General features: G+C 44.7%; 1 protein-coding gene across 5 annotated transcripts in view; it reads right to left on the bottom strand.

Moving 5' to 3' along the window:
* Positions 1–21,107, bottom strand: part of PIK3R6 (phosphoinositide-3-kinase regulatory subunit 6) — a 60,318-nt gene that overhangs the window by 27,228 nt on the left and 11,983 nt on the right. For 4 of the 5 annotated variants that reach the window (XM_053302695.1, XM_053302698.1, XM_053302700.1 and 1 more), the window contains 9 exons: positions 20,548–20,741; positions 17,989–18,115; positions 16,884–16,967; positions 14,870–14,961; positions 14,266–14,334; positions 11,124–11,256; positions 5,075–5,144; positions 2,458–2,641; positions 1,377–1,524 (listed from right to left, as the gene is read on the bottom strand). In XM_053302695.1, the coding sequence (XP_053158670.1) occupies positions 1,377–1,524; positions 2,458–2,641; positions 5,075–5,144; positions 11,124–11,256; positions 14,266–14,334; positions 14,870–14,961; positions 16,884–16,967; positions 17,989–18,001 (793 nt within the window). In that variant the 5' untranslated portion in view covers positions 18,002–18,115; positions 20,548–20,741. Of the gene's footprint in view, positions 1–1,376; positions 1,525–2,457; positions 2,642–5,074; positions 5,145–11,123; positions 11,257–14,265; positions 14,335–14,869; positions 14,962–16,883; positions 16,968–17,988; positions 18,116–20,388; positions 20,439–20,547; positions 20,742–21,107 lie in introns of all 5 variants that reach the window. The other variant, XM_053302697.1, reaches the window with a different exon arrangement.

Consider the following 21,107-nt stretch of genomic DNA (forward strand, 5'->3'; position numbering starts at 1 on the left):
GCTTCCTTCAGTTGTATTCATCCTCTGAAATTGATGTGAGTGTTAAGACCTGGAGCTACCAGAACAGCATGTCTTTCTCTAGTACCATTACATGACTTGCATCGTCCACAATTTACAAAACCTTAAAAAATAATAATTTAGGATGATGTTCTCTTGTGGCACATAGGTTATCTATATTTTTATATATTTTTGTGTGTGTGTGTGTGTGTGTGTGTGTGTGTGTGTGTGTGTGTGTGTGTCTAACTATGCTTTTTGTCACCACTATTCAGCCTCATTTAAGATTTCTTTACTTCATGAGCTGAGCTTCAGTGAGGGGGGCAGCATTTTAAAATCTTGTCTCTGGGCCCACTCCAACCTTGCTACGCCCCTGCATAGAGTCCACAGTACAGTGTGGCCAGGAAGAGGAGTCCTGCTGCATTGGCAAGGGCTGCCTCTCCGCTGTCTACACAGTGCATTGTGGGATGCAAGAGGACTTCCTCTTCCCAATCCGACTTCGAATGTCTGCCACTGTGCAGGTCATGTAGGTCATAAGCAGTGGAGCTCTGAAGAAGCTCCAATCATTGGGGGTGGGGGCAGTAGGTAGGATCCTGCCTTCCCCCAAGGTCCCTCCATTTGGTCATGAACAACCTCTATATATCACTTCCTACTATGTGTTTGGACCCAATGTATACTTGGCACTTTGCCCATTTAACCTCGTTGTCTTAGATCTGTGCAGGGACATGTTTTTTAAAGAGCTCCCTCCTTCTAAACTGGCTTTTAGATTGGTTCTTTTGTGGTCCAAGGATTACATAGGAAAGAAGATAGGAAGCTGCCATATACTGAGTCCGACCATAGGTCCATCTAGCTCCGGACTGTCTAAACAGACTGGCAGCAACTTCTCCAAGGTTGCAGGCAGGAATCTCTCTCAGCCCTGTCTTGGACAAGCCAGGGAGGGAACTTGGAACCTTCTGCTCTTCCAAGAGTGGCTCCATCCCCCAAGGGGAATATCTTGCAGTGCTCACACATCAGGTCTCCCATTCATATGCAACCAGGGTAGACTCTGCTTAGCTAAGGGGACAAGTCATGTTTGCTACCACGAGACCAGCTCTCCTCCTACCACAAAACCAGATTTCTGTAGAAAGGCCTGGTTAGTCAGAACAAGAACAGTATCCCTTGGGTGCAGAATTCAGCTCCCATCATCTCAGCTCTAACACTTACGCCCTTATTAAATGGCACACTGCTTTTTTCGCTATGTGAGCCAAAGCCTGCCCTGCCTCTGCAGGTGCCCTTGAAGCTGAGCCCACAACAGAGGGCACTGCAGCTGCCCGGGACTCAGGCCCAAGCAAAGTCCAAGGACTGAGCTCCTCTTTTTCTCTGTTTCATAGAGCCACATTTACCCTTCTCAGAAGTGCTCTGTAATGTGCTGTGGATTTTCTCCAGTTCTTCAATACATTGACTGTATTCTGCATTCATATCTCTTCCTGCATGCTCAATGGCTGCCACCACTTGCTGAAAACAGTGCTCCGTCACATCTGGGGGCATTGCCTGTCATATGGAGAAGCAACAAAATTTGCTGGAGACAAATTAATGGACAGGAAACATCTAGCTGGAAAACAGCTGTGAATGCATAGGAGAGAGTTTCATTTGTGAACTTGAAATACCTGACATACTCTCTCAGGTAAAGTAAAAAAAGAAGGCTTGGTTTGCTTCAAAGCAAAACACTTCTTTAAAAACCTGTTCTTTTAGGATTTCAGGGGATACTGTCTTCCTTATGTTTCTTAACCATCCCCTATCCTCAGCAGCACCCAAACAAATTCCATTAATAATGCTAAAATCACAAGATACTTTTTGTTAGAAAAAGCCAAAATGTCATGTTTCACCCACCTAAACCCATTTTCAAATAATAACATCTCTAACAATGCAACCTAGATTTCATCCTTTTTAGCTTCAGAAATTCTAAGGGGGCTTTCCCAGAGGCATGCCACAGGTGTGGCTGTGCATCAGCAAAGTCTCTATTTTGGAAAACTAATAAAATCCTCGACTTGTTTTCCATCAGACAATGCAAACTTTTATACATTAAAAAGTGGCACAGTGTTATATATGTCAAATGGGGCAAAGTTCCTAAGCCTATTAGATGTTTTGCTAACACCTCTACATTCTATAATCCCTTCTGACTGTAGCAATACTTAGAGTGCACCCGCACCCACACCCACACACCCCGCACACCTCCCCAGAACAAGGCCTGGTTGTTTTTGGAATGATTGTATAGTGAAATCTAATCCAAAGGCAGTCCACTGTTTGGGAGGCTAATGCCTGGAATGGTCTCGGTTTTTCTCCAGGAATCAATTTTGTCATACTGATCAGTCAGGAACTGCTGTTGAAATAATTCAGTTCATTCTGATGAGGCAATTTATCAAGTGATCAGACAAACTCTGATATCCCACAATCTCACAACAACTCCTGATCTCTTTCTCATACCTTAAGAATGGCGTGCAAGTTCCTAATACGATGGTGTTCCTTTAGCAGTACTGGGAAGGCACGTTCTATCACATAGACCATGCAGGATGTGGCACACTGTGACTTCTGCGCAGCCTTGATTTCAGCAACAAGTGCCCTGCAAACAGCCTCAGAGAGCAAATATGGGTCCACAAACATGAAAACCCTGGTGAAATGAAAGGTTAACATTGATTAAGTAAGTAGAGATGATTAGCAGAGAAGAATGCATATTTGAAGGTGAGCACAGCAGTCGGCGGGGATTGGAGGGATGGAGCTTATGCTGAATTTTAAAAAGGAACTGCAGCCATGTGATTTCATGCTCCAGGCCGTAAAGGGCCAGGTTCTAGAATCCCTTGCATGCACAACACAGGGCTTGAAGCTCCAGAAAAGACCTGAATTAAGGGATGGGGCTGTCATGGGAGACCAGCACTTGCTTTGCATACAGAAGGTCCCGGGTTCAATCCCTAGCATCTCCAGGGCGCTTTTCGGATTAACCCCTAGCACAGTGTCACAACGTAACTGCTAAGTGTGCTTCCGTACTTCCTGTGTTGTGCCACCGCAGTCCCTAAGCTGTCAGCAGGGAGCCATTCACATTTCGGATGCCTTGTTTCGGATTGTATTGCTGTGACTTAGCGCTATAACATTGTATGTCTGTTGCAAAAAAGGTAGCTGTATTTTCCTGTTGTAGGGAAATTTCCCCATTGCAGATTCTGGGGGTCGTTTTCTATTTGATCCCGCCAAGCCAAAGCATTTTACCACAGTTGTCGCAGGTAATCGGGAAAGCACCAACTTGAAAGAGCTGAGAAAGACCCTTGTCTGGAATCCTGGAGAGCTGCTGCTAGTCAGTGTAGACAATACTGAGCTAGGTGGACCAAGGATCTGACTCTCTATAAGACAACATCTTATGTCCCCTGCATGGTACCCATAGGTCAGAAGTTCAGGCAAGGGGGTTTAGTTTTTGTTGTTTGCTTTAGACATATTTCTTTATGGCAACTATTTTTCACATCCACAGGTTCAGGAAGAACTGGTTTTTTTGCATCCACTAACTCGACTGGGCAGAACTCTTCCCTGTATCTAGACCAGTGAATTTCACTGTACCATCTTTCAAGAGAATTAACAGGAATCAGAGCAAAAGCAGTTCCACAATTATGACTGGAACCACCCTGAGCCATTTTGGAAGGGCGGTATACAAATCAAATCAAATAAATAATAAATAATCAGAGCAAGAGCAGCTTCACAATTATGACACACCAGTACCAGGCTGCAAAAGCATAATGTGTGGGTGCCCCCCCCCCACACGTTTGGGGGATAAGGTTCCAGATGCACATACCTAGGTTTTTAAAGATGTGTGTACAGGTGAAACTCTGAAAATTAGAATATCGTGCAAAAGTCCATTAATTTCAGTAATGCAAATTAAAAGGTGAAACTGATATATGAGACAGATGCATTACATGCAAAGCGAGATAAGTCAAGCCTTAATTTGTTATAATTGTGATGATCATGGCGTACAGCTCATGAAAACCCCAAATCCACGATCTCAGAAAATTAGAATATTACATGGAACCAAGAAGACAAGGATTGAAGAATAGAACAATATCGGACCTCTGAAAAGTATAAGCATGCATATGTATTCAGTACTTGGTTTGGGCCCCTTTTGCAGCAATTACTGCCTCAATGCGGCGTTGCATGGATGCTATCAGCCTGTGGCACTGATGAGGTATTATGGAAGACCAGGATGCTTCATTAGCGGCCTTCAGCTCTTCTGCATTGTTTGGTCTCATGTCTCTCATCCTTCTCTTGGCAATGCCCCATAGATTCTCTATGGGGTCAGGTCAGGCGAGTTTGCTGGCCAATCAAGCACTGTACACTGTATACTTTTCAGAGGTCCGATATTGTTCTATTCTTCAATCCTTGACTTATTGGTTCCATGTAATATTCTAATTTTCTGGGATTATGGATTTGGGGTTTTCATGAGCTGTACGCCATGATCATCACAATTATAACAAATTAAGGCTTGACTTATCTCGCTTTGCATGTAATGCGTCTGTCTCATATATCAGTTTCACCTTTTAATTTGCATTACTGAAATTAATGGACTTTTGCACGATATTCTAATTTTCCGAGTTTCACCTGTACATGCATGTGTGAGATATCATGCCATAACATCTGCATGTTATACATATTGGCTATGGGGAAACTGGTGTGACACTAGTGCTTCCTGCAACAATGTGTGTGGTACATTATGAGTTTTTTGAGTTTAGCAAAACTTACTCCTGCTGGATTCAGTTAAGGGAGCCTAATACACATACATCACTCAAGCCAGGGGAGTTGCAACCCCTTGAGACATAATCGTTAAAATCTTGAAATCAAATACTTAGTAAAACTCTATTTATTACAAAGATGTGCTGAAAATAAATATCCACAGATATGCTGTAGTCTCCTGCAGAGATGCATGGAACGTTGTTCTTGCACTGCTAATTTTCTGTGTACAATTTCATGCTCAATGGTATGAAGTGGTAGCTTCAGGATGTAGCAAATAGGCACATCTCAGTGAATGTAGCAGGCATTTAAAGAGAAAGGTGTGAAGCCCAGTACTTACTTTTCTTGATAAGGGAATGAGTCGTTCTTGAGACTTTGCTCTGCGGAGACCATTCTTTGGTACAATACTCCTGATAAGATAAACACATATATAGCTACTAAAGTGTAAAGGTCTATAGTCTGGAGTGGCTGACTGTACAATTACTATCACAGTATCAGTTTGAAAAGGAAAGAAGACCTTTTCCATGTATTTAAAAATCCATGTTGTAGCCAGAGGCCTGTAACTTTAAAGCTACTGAATCTGGACCTGCCACTAAGATGAAGTGGGTTGCTTCAGGCAGTAGATTTTGGGTCACTGGTCATGCTTCCTTCCTTCCTGTCTTGTGAGTGAACTTGCTTGGTATCTTTGTAAATGTGTATAGAGAGAACAATCCAAATGGACATCCTTAATAGAGGAAGGCAATATAATATTCTTGAGAAAGGCTGTTTGGACAGTTAAATAACTGACCATTACAGCTGAGACCTATCTTTCTAATAAACTATCTCTAAATACGGTAAACAGCCAACAAAACCGTGTTTGTGACCCGCGTGTTGACCACACAGTGCCTTGCCTGCCTGATGCGAAGGTTGCAGACATCACACAGTGTCTAGATAGGCTGTTAGGCAGTGCTGGGCAGGAGACAGCTGTCGTGGTGCATGTCACCTCCAACGATGTGGGGAAATGTAGTCGGGAGGGCCTGGAAGCCAAATTTAGGCTGATAGGTAGTGTATTGAAGTCCAGGACCCCCAAGGTAGCATTCTCAGAAATGCTACCTGTTCCACACGCAGGTACAGTGAGACAGGCAGAGCTGAAGGGTTTCAATGTGTGGATGAGACGTTGGTGCCGGGAGGAGGGGTTTAGATTTGTTAGGCACTGGGATACATTTTGGGGCACGCAAGGCCTGTACAAAAGAGACAGGCTGCACTTGAACCAAGATGGAACCAGACTGCTGGCGCATAAAATCAAAAAGGTTGCAGAGCAGCTTTTTAAAATTTCTTTGAACCTGGTCGCCCAACGGTGGCTACGCCCCTGGGGTCAACCCATGAAACTGATTGCCAAGAAATTTAGGACTGACAAAAGGAAGTACTTTTTCACACAACATATAATCAACCAATGGAATTCAAACCTGTCTCCACCATAATTCTGATCTGGACCATTCCCCCATGGATACTATTTAGAAAAAAAGCCAAGACTTGTAATTGCTAAGCATGCAGTAAATGTTTCATCTTGCTTGACCTCACTTGAACTTGCCATCACATGGAGCAATTTACTGACAGCTGGATGAGAGTCCTGTCAGTGCCTGGATTGGAGACCATACAGATTGGATTGGATTGGAGACCATATAGGGGATGGGGCCACAGCTCAGTGGTAGAGCATCTACTTTGCATGTAGAAGGTCCCAGGTTCAGTCCCTGACAGCATCTTTAGTTAGGACTGGGAAAGACTCCTGCTTGAAATCTTGGAGAAGCTGCCACCAGTCAGTCTAGACAATTTTGAGCTAGATGAACCAAGGGCCTGACTCTGTATATGGCAGCGTCCTATGTTCCTATCTGTGGCACATGTAAACCAGCCCTTGGATTCTTCTCTTTGCACTTTGGTGACTTTGGGGAGAGTTTATTTTCCCTACATGGGAAGAACTTGCACACAGAAGAACTTCCCATGTGGGAAATGGCTCTCATGCAAAATGCATTGACTTTCCTTTGAGTGAAAGCATATCCAGATGGTTCCTCATATGTGATCTCTTTCACTGCATGCACACATTATGTACACATCCTGGAAGCTGCACACACAGAAACAGAAGCACTTGCAGTTGTCACTCGTGTCCTTTCAGAGCACCCAGTCCATTCCCGTGGTCACCATCACCAGTTCCAGCAACTGGCAACATCAAACAACCTCCCAATGGCCTGTAGACATTTGAAGGACTTACTCAGCAGGCTCAAATCCAGTCTGACCCTTAATCTTCCATTCTAACTGTATCCCAACCCTCTGGTGACCAACAGGCAAGGAGGATCAGTGATCACAGAAGTGAGTCAGTGGAATGCTCTTGCTGGGGAAGGAGTGGGTCTCTTTTGTGGGAAGGGGGCACAAAACTGCAACAGGCCTTGACTGACAGGGAATGGCCAGCACAAACCCTTCAGAGTGCTTGGTTAGCTTTCTGCAGTGCATACAGAAATGTTCTGAAAGAAATATCCGCCTTTCACCTCCAACACTACTCATGCTACCAGCTGCATCTTACAGCATTTGATTTATATATATATTTATATTTATATTTCTCTCTCAAAAAAGGAGAGCCAGCGTGGTGTAGTGGTTAGAGTGCTGGACTAGGACCGGGGAGACCCGAGTTCAAATCCCCATTCAGCCATGATACTAGCTGGGTGACTCTGGGCCAGTCACTTCTCTCTCAGCCTAGCCTACTTCACAGAGTTGTTGTGAAAGAGAAACTTAAGTATGTAGTACACCACTCTGGGCTCTTTGGAGGAAGAGTGGGATATAAATGTTATTATTATTATCATCATTATTTCTTGTTTACACAGTCAGACAGGTGGGATGGCTGAATTTTATTGTCAATTGTTATAGATATTGTTGCAGAATATAGGCTGTTCCCAGTAAAGCTGCTTTTTGTAATTGGCTGGTGGTGATTTCTGTGGCCCCTATGGTGTTGAGGTGCTCTTCAAGGTCTTTTGGAACTGAACCCAGGGCGCCAATGACCACTGGGATGATGATGATTGATTATTATTAAAACCCAAAAACTTCAAAAACCCAAATGCCGTTTAACAGAAAAGCAACAAGAACTAAAGAAAAAAAATAACTGAGTACATGAACCAAACAACCACCAGGGTTTGACTTCCAGCTCTAAAAACAGTTGCCAAAAAAACAACTTGCTCAGGCATTAAAAGATGTCAATGCTGCACTTGCAGAAATAACAACCAATAATTTGCAAGAAACAAACCAACTAATGTACAGTGCAGCAACAATAACAACACAAGAGCTCGGATATAAGATCAGTGGACCTGTCAAAAAAGAAAGTAGTACATCACCTAAATGGAAGTTTACATTAGAAAATAAAATCGCCAGGCTTAGATCAGATGCTAGTAAATTAAAAGATATGAAAGAAGCTGAAGAATGAAAACACCAAACAGTATCTGATCCAAAAATACCACCTAGATTGAAGGAAAATTAGAGAAGTCCTGGAAATAATAAAGAAGCAAATAACAGCAGTGTCAAACAAGATTAGCAGATACAAAGCCAGAATTACACAACACAGGCAGAATCTCCAATTCCAGTTAAATCAGAGACGTTGCTACCAAAGCATAGAAGGAGAAACTGCAAGAAACGTAGAAACACCAAATAAAGAAGAAACAGTGCAATTCTGGGGGAAATTATGGGACAATCCAATAGATTATAATAAAAAAGCAGGCTGGGTGAAAGAGGTCAAAAAAATGTAACCAACAAATGCAAGATCTAATAATAACACCAGAATTAATAAGTGAAAGAGCAAAGAAAATTAAAAATTGGACTGCTCCAGGCGACGATGAACTGCATGGCTTTTGGCTTAAACACCTAACAAGCCTTCATAAACAACTATCAAAACAGTTCAATCACATGTTGCAAGGAGGTGATATTGAACAATGGCTAACAACTGGGAAAACTCATCTCATCATGAAAGACCCAGCAAAAGGTGCAGTTCCAGGAAATTATAGACCGATAACCTGCCTGCCAACCATGTTCAAATTATTAACTGGAATAATAGCAGATGAAGTAATGCAACACTTATTAACTAACAAACAGCTTCCAGTTGAACAGAAAGGAAATTGTCTGAACACCAGAGGCACAAAAGACCAGCTGCTGATTGACAAAATGATTTTAGAAAATTGCAAGAGAAGAAAAACAAATCTAAGTGTTGCATTCCTGTTGACTACAGGAAAGCCTTCGACTCATTGCTTCACACATGGATACTAAAACGTTTAGAAACAACTGGTGTCAGCAAAAACATTCAGATATTTATTAAAAAAGCAATGAGCATGTGGAGTACACAGGTAACAATGAATGGCGAGACACTTGGACAGGTTAGCATTAGAAGAGGTATTTTCCAAGGGGACTCACTATCCCCTCTGTTGTTTGTAATCGCCATGACTCCTCTTTCACAAATACTAAACAAAACAGGCCTTGGATACCAAACATCTAAAACATCAAGTAAAATCTACCATCTGCTGTACATGGACAATCTGAAGTTGTATTGAAAGTCCCAATCAGAAATCGAATCACTGCTAAACACTGTCCGTATATTCAGTAGCGATATAGCAATGGAGTTTGGACTAGACAAGTGTGCTACATTAATAATGAACAGAGGAAAAATAAGAAAAACAGAAGGAACAGAACTGCCCAATGGAAGCAAGATCAAGAACCTGGAAGAGAAAGAACATTACAAATACTTGGGCATTCTCCAGGCTGATAACATTGCACACTCTGATGTTAAAAGAAAATTTGGAAGGGAATACATCAGGAGAGTTAGAAAAATCCTCAAGTCCAAATTCAATGGCGGGAACACCATAAAAGCCATAAACACCTGGGCTATACCTGTTATCAGATACACTGCAGGAATAATAGACTGGACCCAGGCAGAGCCAGAGACACTAGATCGTAAGACCAGGAAAATAATGACCATCAATCATGCTCTGCACCCTCGCAGTGATGTCGATAGGCTATACCTCCCTCGCAGCTCAGGTGGAAGAGGAATGCTTCAAGTCCATCGAACAGCAGAGGAGGAGAAAAGAGGCCTTGAAGAATATATCAAGGACAGTGAAGAAGATGCACTTCAAATGGTCAATAATGAGAAACTATTAAACACCAATAAAACAAAGCTGGCCTACAAGAAAGAACAAGTCAAGAACCGAGCAGAAAAATGGAAAAAGAAGCCACTGCATGGTCAATATTTCCACAATATAAGTGGAAAATCAGACATCACCAAGACCTGGCAATGGCTTAAGAATGGCAACTTGAAGAAAGAAACAGAGGGTTTAATACTGGCTGCACAAGAACAGGCACTAAGAACAACTGCAATAAGAGCAAAAGTCAAAAAATCCACAACAAACAGCAAGTGCCGCCTTTGTAAAGAAGCAGATGAAACCGTGGACCACCTAATCAGCTGTTGTAAAAAGATCGCACAGACTGACTACAAACAAAGGCATGACAAGGTAGAAGGGATGATACACTGGAACATCTGCAAAAAATACAAGCTACCTGTAGCCAAGAATTGGTGGGACCATAAAATTGAGAAAGTTGTCGAAAATGAAGATGCAAAAATATTATGGGACATCCGACTACAAACAGACAAACATCTGCCACACAATACACCAGATATAACTGTAGTGGAGAAGAAAGAAAAACAAGTCAAAATAATCGACATAGCAATACCAGGAGATAGCAGAATAGAAGAAAAAGAAATAGAAAAAATCACCAAATACAAAGATCTACAAATTGAAATTGAAAGGCTGTGGCAGAAAAAGACCAAAATAATCCCAGTGGTAATTGGCACCCTAGGTGCAATTCCAAAACAACTTGAAGAGCACCTCAACCCCATAGGGGCTACAGAAATCACCATCAGCCAATTACAAAAAGCAACTTTACTGGGAACAGCCTATATTTTGCGACGGTATCTATAATAACCAACAGTATTGATGATAAAATTCAGCCATCCCAGGTCCTTGGGAAGGACTCGATGTCTGGATAAAACAAACCAGTCAATAACACCTGTCTGACTGTGTAAACAAGAGACAGATAATAATAATAATTAACCAAGGGTGCAGGTAGCTCTATTTTCTGGCTGTGCCCTATGCTAGGATGTGTTTGAAGGACAGAGATTTATCCCCATTTGGGCCTTTCTTGCCCCATTATGAATGTTTCCCGCCTGTTTCATTGAGATAAATGAATTTTATCTCAATGTTTATGTGTGTCTGTGCACAGGCACAGTTCTTAGGACTTAGTGTAGTGCCCAGGCACTCCTTCCCACACTTCTCAGGCCCTGAAGGCAGAAATAAATTAAACCAAAAGGAACAAGGAATACTACACACCTGGTATTGTCCGTTCCAGTTTCAGTTGCTGAGCATAGTCTAAGCCGATGGTGCAGTAAGGTTTGGGCAGGGTAAGTAACTTCTTACAGAAATCATAGACCCTCTCATACAGATCATCTGGTACACAGGAGGTCTGGAGGAGCAAAGAGAGAGTTTGTTTTTGAGTAGGAATTAATATGAGACTTCCCATCTAGAGGAAGGCACTTCCCAACTGGAAGACGGCATGCTGCATCTTGAAGACCAACAGCGACATTCATCCCTGGTGCTCATGATGGAATAACTCCCCTTGCGACTCATTAGCTGACAGCAGTTGTGACTACTAGGGCTGATTGTTATGTGACTACTAGGGCTGATTGTTATGGGCCCCAAGGGGGGAGTCATTCTGTCAATAACAGGAATGAATGTGACTTGGTCTTGAACATGCAGCATGCTGCCCAGTGGCATTTGGATTCAGCAATCCAACTAACTACAGGAAATGCCTTGATGAAGATCCATATGCTGCTTCTTGTAGAGTAGCTGTGCAAGAATAAATGCTTCCCTTATTTCACAGTATTCATTTAGCAGCCTATTTCCATTAACTCAGGAAGTCTTAAATGATTTATAAAGTAATTTATAAGATGTGCAGTATATAAAAATAAAGCTGTGGCTAGAATAACCCCATGTTTCCTGGTATTTTTCTTCCCATGGGTGAACAAGCAATTTGGGAAGGGAGATTTTGAGTTGAAAAATGAGAGGAGGGGAAAGGCTCAAGCAGCATTTCTCTGCCCATCTTTCTTCTGTTTAGATGCTGCCTGTCCCCTAGCTGTTGGGTAAAAAATGAACAAACAAAATACAGGATGGAATCATGGAACGTTGCTTGATGTGTACTTTGAGTCTTTGATATCCACAGCCACTAAATGCTTTTCCAAATAAACAGGTATTTCACTCTCTCTGCCTGTATTAGATAACAAGGCCTGCAACAGCTGCCGATTGGAAACGCACTCCCATATACAAGCCTGGGAAACTGAATGGACAAAGCACCTGTAAAAGAGCTGTATGGGTTGTAGTGCTCTGTGGAAAGTGTCCAGGAGTTCAAAGTGGGGAGAGGGAGATAGGAACAGCTGTGCCCATTAATCCATACTCGTGATCCAGCCAAGCATCTGCTACAGATTCATTAAAAAAAACAAAAACCAATTCTGAAGGAACTCTCCCGCCCAACACAGTCCAAGCAGGGCCAGCCCTAAGAGTCAGTGGGCCAGGCAGTCACCCAGAGTGCCCACTTGAAGAGAGTGCTGAGTTAAGCTTGCACAAGCCACACACACAACTTGACAACACTGATAAGCTAACCCTGGTGGGAGTGGAAGGAAGCAGCACCAGAGACACTCCTAGCCCAAGGTGCTGTTTATCCCAGGCCCAGCCAGGTGCATTGGCCCGATGTTTACAATGGCTGAGGCAAGGAGTTGGCTTCAGAAACTTTTATTTGTATGGGTATTCATGTGAGCCAGAAAGGATCAGGGAAACTCAGTGGCTAAATTGGATCTAGGGCTCACAAGGCTGTAGCCCCCAAACCAATTTTGTCAGTGCTCAGCCTTGGAGCACATGAAGACTAGATGGAGGGGGCCTCTGAGCAGATGCAGGATTTGCAAACGGACTTGAGCTCCCTGTCCTTTTAAATATATTTATCATTGAGCTTATTTAGGGAGAGTCAGTTCCTATCTATTCCTATATTCTGAAATGCATGAAGATGTCATGTATTATTTGTAAGACTTCCCTTCAGGGGCAGGCCTTCCATGAGGCGAGGTGAGGTGACCACCTCACCACATCAAGTGGCAGATGTGGGGGGTGGGGCAAAATGCCCCTGCCCCACTATTTCACCTGCCTCCCCCTTCCACCCACAGCTATGGGAGCAGATCTTCATGGAGTGGTGCACACTGAGCCGCTCCAAAATTGCTGCCCTCCTCCTTTTCCTGCATCTGCTCCTCCTCTCCCCCGCCACTCTGCAACAGGCAGAGGCAGGTAAAGCGAGCAGAAGGAAGCACACGGAGGCCAGCAGAGTAAAGACGCTCTAGGCCAGCACTCTACTGTACACTTGCTTGGCTTTTCAAAACCCAGGGCAGGAGTGGAGCAGGTGGGGGAGGAGGACAGAGAAGTGTGATGGTGCCTCCAACTTGCACTTACCTGGATGAGGTAAATGGGGTGGGGAATGTGGGGTTGGAAGTGGGGGGGGATAAAGAAGGACAGGGGGGAAGATGTGCATGACATGCACTTAGGGCATTTAGATCTTTTGGGGTGTGGGGTGGGGAAAAATTGGAGCAGGCTTCCCTGCCTCCGACACTACAAAGGTTGGACTGCTACTGCTTTCCACATGGATGCAGCACACTCTGGATGTCTGTGCTCTAGGTTTTGCCTTATTCCAGACATGATTTGTCTCTCCTGCTGTTTTATACTTCTATTTCACACACCCATTGACAATGAACAGATTTAATTCTCCCAAGGTATTTGGATACCTGGGCAGAACGGTGTGTTACTGCTACTATACGGGCTTTACAAGTGATTAACACATGAATTATGGAAGTTGTAAATATGCAGACAGCAAGGGTTATAGCAGCTTTGGTTATAAGCCAAACATGAATAATTTGAATTGCAACACAGGGTGCTTTTTTGCTATTGATTTTTTAAAATGTCATGAATTGATTCTTTATAAACTATGAATGGAGTAGCAGGGGGAAGCATAACCTTTCATAAATACATCCCACTCTTATCTTTGCCTATGAATGCAAACAGAAAGTGACTGTAACCAGTGCCAAATCATTTCTATAACAGAGAAGTGTGATATCAGGACTCAAGACTAACTCCATTTTTGCTTGAAAGCTCCACTCCTCAGTCCCAGATGTTTCAAAGTAACAGAAATACACTCTGCCCATGCTCAGAGTAGCTCTTTATTTTACCTTTAAATATTCCTGGCATTCAAAATAGAACCTGAGGCTGAGGTCTCTCAAAAATTAAGCCCTAGCAGCATCCATAATAATCTGAGACACTGGGGGTCATTAATAACTTTGTATGGCAGAACAGGTTATACATTCTTGGAGGGCATGAAATCTAGTACATCAACCCCCAGCACTGAATTCCCAAGATATTATATCCATACAAATGTGGTCCTTACCTTTAACAGTGTGTACATTAGTGTGTGAAGCAAGGGGATGATGTATTGCCGATAGTTGCATCTTTCTGCCTAGAGAAAGCAAATGGTTATGTTCAAGATTTTTTTTGCTAAGGGGAGACTGAACTGGGAGTTCTTGCTGACACCACTGCGCCTGGGAGGGGAGGGCTGCCAGCCAGTGTTTTATAGCCATGTACAGCAGTGGAGTCTAAAAAGCAGAACAGTACTATGACTGGTGACCACACTAGACAAAGGGCACGATCATAGTGCTAGCTTGGCTTGGCTGGGTTGTGTGTCCAGTACAAGACTACCCCATCCAATACAAGACTATCACTCACTCACCCCTCTGCCTCTGTGTTGATCACAACTGCAGCATTTGTCTGCAGGCAAATGCTTTAAGCGTGAGCGGCATGGGTGTGTGTGTGTGTGTGTGTGTGAGGCAGGACTTCTTTGGGAGGCTTACACTCGTGTATGGCCTCATCAGCAAGAATGTCTGGATAGGGCTGTGGCCAGGACTCAGCAATAAACCATGTCCAGATTTGTCAGAGGGGTACCCATGACCTACCAAGACCACTCCCAATGCCTGCTTTCTGTGGCTCATGCTTACCCTTTCCAGTTCCTTCACCAGGATTTTGATCAAGAGGGCTCCATTACTGGGATTCCTGTCGATTTTCTTGTGCAAGGTCCATCGCAGCATCCCTGCAAAGCCAACCAATTGTCAGTGTTCTACTGAGGCAAGGAGGAGAGCATGGCATCTTAAAGTTATGGTGGAGGGGATGGCTGGGCAGCACCAGGAATGGGAGGAGCTTTTAACTTCTTGGCAGGTGTGTTTCATCGTGTCTTGTAGCTGTCCTGGAGGGCTCACCCATGCAAAATAGTATAATTGCAATCAAGGGCAATTGAGTATGTTGGCTTCTATAGCACCAGTGGTTTCTTCAGGCCATCTATAATGAGGGGCACTATTCCTTTTCAGGATAGGAATGGGCTTCTGAAGCAGTGGAAACCCATGATAAGATAATCCAAACTCTAGACCCCTGTTCAGGCATTATGTTCAATGCATGTACAATCTTTGTGCAATGTACATATGTACAGAGCTGTAAACACATTCAATCATTCACACATTATGTTGAAAGCACATAAAGCCATACACTTCCCATCAGTACCCTGCATTTGAGAGGGCCTGAAGCCAGACTCATTTTAAAAATGAATTAATGCCGTGTCATTCAGGCAAAAACATATACATGTACATACAACATAATGTCTGAATAAGACTTAGACTTCTCTCCATTTAACTGCAGCACTTTAACTGCAGCACACAACCAGGGCAACATCACAGACAGGCCATGGCATAGAGAGGACCCATTGTACAGGTGCCAAAATAAACAGACAGAGAAGACAGCAAGGAGGAGATGGACACTGATGATTGCTGGTAATGTGGCCTTTGAGACATCCTGTGTTTCAGTGAACTCACCTGAGAGTTTGGCCACCATACGACGAGCCAGACTTGCGTTCCATTTAGCCCAGGACTGTTACCCCTACCTGGCATCTCTTGTTTGTCTCAGGTAGAATATCTTTCCCCTGCCTTGTCACCCAAGTTACTTTAATTGGATATACCAGGAATTAAACTTGGAGTCTTCATATCTGAAAGCCTGTTCCTTATTATTTTATTATTTTACTAGTGCCTGTTAAGCCTGTTACATGAACGGGCGCTAGAGTTGCCCGCGGCTCCGGCCGGCCCCACCACCCACTGCGGCTCCAGCCAGGCCCACCTCTCACCGCCGCCCGTGGCTCCGGCCGGGCCCACCACTGCCCGCGGCTCTGGCTGGGCCTACCGCCGCCGCCAGCAGCTCTGGCCGGGCCCACCGCCACCGCCCGAGGCTCCGGCCGGGCCCACCACCCACCACGGCTCCGGCCGGGCCCGCCGCCCACAGCTCCGGCCGGGCCCACCTCTCACCACTGCCCGCAGCTCCGGCCGGGCCCATCACCCACCACGGCTCCGGCCGGGCCCACCACCCACCGCGGCTCCAGCCAGGCCTGCCCCCCACCGCCGCCCGCGGCTCCGGCCGGGCCCACTGCCGCCTCACCCGGCTCCCCCCGCCGCCTCCTTGCCTTGCCCGGCCAGGGCCGCCACCTCGGCTCCGCGGCCACCATGGCCGCCCACAGCCTGGCCCGCTGGTTCTCCTCACGGATGCCTTTACGCGTGCACCACGCATGCGCAGAACACCTTCAAGAGACACGGACGCAGGACACGGATGCAGGTACCTTAGGGTTTTATTATATAGGATTTAACATATTTGTATACCGCCCCAAAATTAAGTCTCTTTAAACTGAGCTATGACTTTTTCTCTGTACATTTGCTGCCCATAAGGAAAAACCTGTTTGGCGAAGTGGCCAAGTACCAAGCACATACATCCATTCCGACAGATATCTCAACAGGACAAATACTTGAAAACAGGTGCCTTGAGGCTGCCAACAGCTAGTCAAGCATGGCAAATCAGGTTTCCTTCTGCTCTGGCTTGTGGTGGGTAAGGCGTTCTCTGACCCATAGTTCAAGCTCTTGAGGGCTCAATAATCAACTAGAACAGAATGGCCAACAGAATAAAATTGAATACAATGTTTACCTCGCTCACTCTGGAAGGCTGGATGGTGGCCATCAAGTTCTCGAAGGAGGGCGTGCACACTTCGGAGAAAGTCTGACTCAACCTCTTGAAGGGGGAAAACACAATGTGAGTTCAGTGCCTCATTCTTTGTATCTTACTCAGATAAACCCACACATCGAGGTTTCATACAGGCACAGCTCCTAACAACAAAATGATACTTATCCCAGTGGAACACCACCTTTGCATAAAGCTCTTGTCTGGAGCATATATATGATCAGGCTATGGTTATTACCAGCAAATAACTGTGAAGCATGAAGGATTTTTCCCTTGATCAAGAGTTATACCCACAGTTGCCCACAGTAATGGGGTAGCACTTTAACACCTTCACACAAGTTACCACTGACATAACACCTCTAGCATCAAATCCTTGTTTGCAGACAACCAGTGCCTCCCATGGTTACTAACTGCTTTGTTAGTGCTAACTGCATTGTTATCTTACTGCTTACTACCATCATTTACTGAAGTGGAAATACACATACAGTTTATGAAGGGAAAGGAATTGCCACTGGTGTTACATCCTTATTGCCGGTGGGATATGGGTCCTTGAAAATGGGAAGTTCACTCCAGTGCACACTCTCTGGCTGTTCCATATTTGCTTGATGGAGCAATATCACTTGCTCATGAGCAGATGAGGGCTTCTCCAAGGCTTATGTGAAGAAATTATATGACCTAACACAGGGATTCCCAGCCCTGGGTCCCCAGATGTGGTTAGACTACAACTCCTATCATCCCCAGCCACAATGGCCAACAGCATTAGGGACCCAAGGTTAGGGACCCCTTACAGAAAGCCTTGTGGTTTCTGTAAGATTAAGAGATTTATCAAAGTATTCATGTGGGCTCTTATCTGCAAATGTTTATGCCACAATAAATCCATTACCCTTTACAGAGCTACAAGACCTTTCTTTCTGTTTCTATATATCAGACTAACATCTCAGACTAACTAAAACCCACTTTGGGTTTTATAATCTGGTCTCTTTCTCTCACGGTGGTGGTGGTGGGAGGAGAGGAATTAGAGCCCTCCGTCCTTCTCACCTAGACATCTCATGCCATAACAACAATCACAAACCTGGGCTCTCCATGGCTGGGCAAAGATCACAGCAGGTGGTTGTGAGCTTACTGGTAAGACTTCTTGGAGCACTGGGTGAACAGAGCACTCCGTTTCACTCAGCATGGCCTCGTATCCTATACTGTTTCTGCAAAACAAGATGGCAGGTGTGCTTGACATCCATAGGAGATTATACTGGCACCGTAGTGCCAAGATAGTTAAGATGAGGAGTTCTTTCAACATTCTGCCGTTATAAGCCCTGAACATTCCACTGGTCATAAAATCAAAGCCATCTGTCAAATCTACCTGAACATTTGCAGACATCAACTAAGTGACAAGAGACACCACTCCTCCAAATTTAGTGCAGATCTGTTAAAAAATGGCTGAGATACAGGTTTAAATATCACTCCTGAAAAGAGATGCCTCCCATGTGTGCTACACCTTTTTGCCAACAAATAACATATCTTTATATATATATATATATATATATATATATATATATATATATATATATATATATATAAAAATGTTCTTACATAGGAACATAGGGAGCTGCCATAGACTGAGTCAGACCATTGGTCTATCTAGCTCAGTATTGTCTTCACAGACTGGCAGCGGCTTCTCCAAGGTTGCAGGCAGGAATCTCTCTCAGCCCTATCTTGGAGATGCCAGGGAGGGCACTTGGAACCTTCTACTCTTCCCAGAGTGGCTCCAATCCCTAAAAGGAATATCTTACAGTGCTTACACTTCTAGTCTCCCATTCATATACAAGCAGGGTAGACCCTGCTTAGCTAAGGCGACAAGTCATGCTTGCTGCCACAAGACCAGCTCTCCTCTCCTTGTACATGTTTTTTAAAATTCAGGTATATGCTGCAGTCAAACGTCTTCCCTGCCCTCTTCTTCCTCTCTTCTGCCCCCTCTCCCCATTTTTTCCTCTTGCCTAGAGCAGAGCAGAAGCAAACCAAAGAGTCCAGCACTGATTGATGGTAGCACTCCTCTCCCACCCCCACCCCCCACCGCATCCAGCAACCACAATTCTTCTTCCTGGAGCAGCAGAACTGAAGAAGAGTAGTCATCGAACAGTTAGGCTGAGCAAAAGCACAGTGGAAGCATCAGCATGCAAACAGGCAGGCAGACACATGCCGTGAAGTACAGACAAATTCAGGCACTGTGTTCTCTGTCTCATTCTGACTGGCAACTAGAGAGATGGAGGCTGGAAGAGAGAACTTGATTGGCAGGACGGACAACAGATGCCTTGCTGTTGTCAGAGGGAGGAGAAGGAGGCAGGAGAGAGCACTTGGCCACCAAGGTTGATGAACGGCCCAGAGTGTGGGATAAATGTTTTGTTTGCCTGCCAATCAAATCACAGGGTGTGCCAGAGCACTCTGGCACCCACCACTGGATCCACCCCTGAGCATGAGTAAAAATGGAAAGCCATCTTAACTCTCTCATCATAAACCAAAGGTTTTTGAATGACTGAATATCTACAACCTGCCATTGAGACATACATGGAAGGGAACGGTTTTCATAGCATAGTTCAACATTCCCTGTGCATCTGTGTAGTAAGCAACAGACTACAACTGGGTGGTGTAGGAACAAGAGTCTAAATCAAAGGTGTTGTGTTTCCCAGTGGCATAAGCCCTCATGTTATGTTCAGCACTCATAAAACAAGCGTACAGTGTACACAGGTACAGATCTGTGCCTAGGTATTGTTATTCATATATTAGGTGTAGTAAATTTCCTATCTCTACCTTGAATTTGAAGGGCCTTTTACCAGGTTTGTTTTTAAAATGAATGCAGGTACAGACATTCACACAAAAACATGGATGAATATGCAGACACCTCTGCACTCATACAACATAGTGAGGCTACTCACATGACTGTGTGCATGGGCAGCAGGGAGGGGGAAGGCAGGGTTCAACTTACCTTCCCCCAGATGATTGCTTTTTGTCCCTACAGTGTGCAAGCCACATGCCCACATGACCCATGCTGCTGGGAGCAGTGCGCATCAACAGAGGCCTGGACTTATTCTCATGGCCTCTGATTATCCCACAGTGCACCGTGCACTGAGCGCAGTGCACTGGGGGATTCCCCCCAGGGGATGGGCACTCGAGGTGCCCATCTCTGTGTCCGCGTGAGCTGCAAACAGCTCGTGCTGACACACAATCCCAGCAACCTAGTTAAGGGCACATTTGCACCCTTAGCCTTGGCTAAGAGCTGGGCTTCGGCACTGTGTTTGGGCCCACCAGGGACCGCGTGGATCTGAGTGGTTCTCACAGGCATCTAAGCCCAGGCCTGGCTGCTCATGAGAAGAGCCTCAGTGTCTGAATCATCTCAGGATTATAGGATCATCTCAAAGATTTAATCACTGCCACAAACTGTTAGCATTCAGATTAATGGAGGGGCTGGCTCAGCTGCTACCTAGGGCAACGAAGGATGCTGGCTGCCAATGGTAAGGATTTCCCCTCCAGCTAAAATAGGAAATCACAGTTTAGGTGGTTGGCAAAAGGAAACATGACAGAAAAAAGGTGTGGACAAAAAACCAGTGGTTCTGTGAGAAATAAGGAAGGACTCACTTACCCAGTGTGTTATGCTGTGCATGAAGAAAACAAAGAGTCATGGGCAGCAGACAGCAACAGACCAGCAGTCTCTAACTCCACCTTGGCTCTCAGCGGGGATGCTGCTGGATTTCTTTTCAGCCTGCCAATCTCTGTCACGGGAGAACACACCCAAGACAAACTCGCTTTACCAGCTTCACCAGTACCAGCCAATACCTGCAAACAGTGGAAAGGATCACAAAATGGAATGCGGCGTCTCCTCCTTACCCAGAAGCCTGCAACTTTGATCATACTCATTTCCATTGCTGGAAAGAAAGCCTGGAAAACTAGGTCAGTTATTTTAACTTCTACACTCATCCTAATAACATCCTTATTATCAGAGGGATCTCTGGGGACTAGAGCTGTGATAAGGAAATTCTTCTCTCTCACACAGGCAGGCGCAGACATCCTGCGCAGGTGATCTGGCCTGGTGTTGATTGATTCAACCACCTCCAATGGATCCAGGACTTCTGGGTCCCTGTGTATCTGCCCAGATGTCTGGTCCAATCCTGGTACCACGGCTCTGTGGTTTCTAATGCAAAG

This window comes from Hemicordylus capensis, chromosome 2 (assembly GCF_027244095.1).
Source record: "Hemicordylus capensis ecotype Gifberg chromosome 2, rHemCap1.1.pri, whole genome shotgun sequence".
Classification (NCBI taxonomy): domain Eukaryota; kingdom Metazoa; phylum Chordata; class Lepidosauria; order Squamata; family Cordylidae; genus Hemicordylus; species Hemicordylus capensis.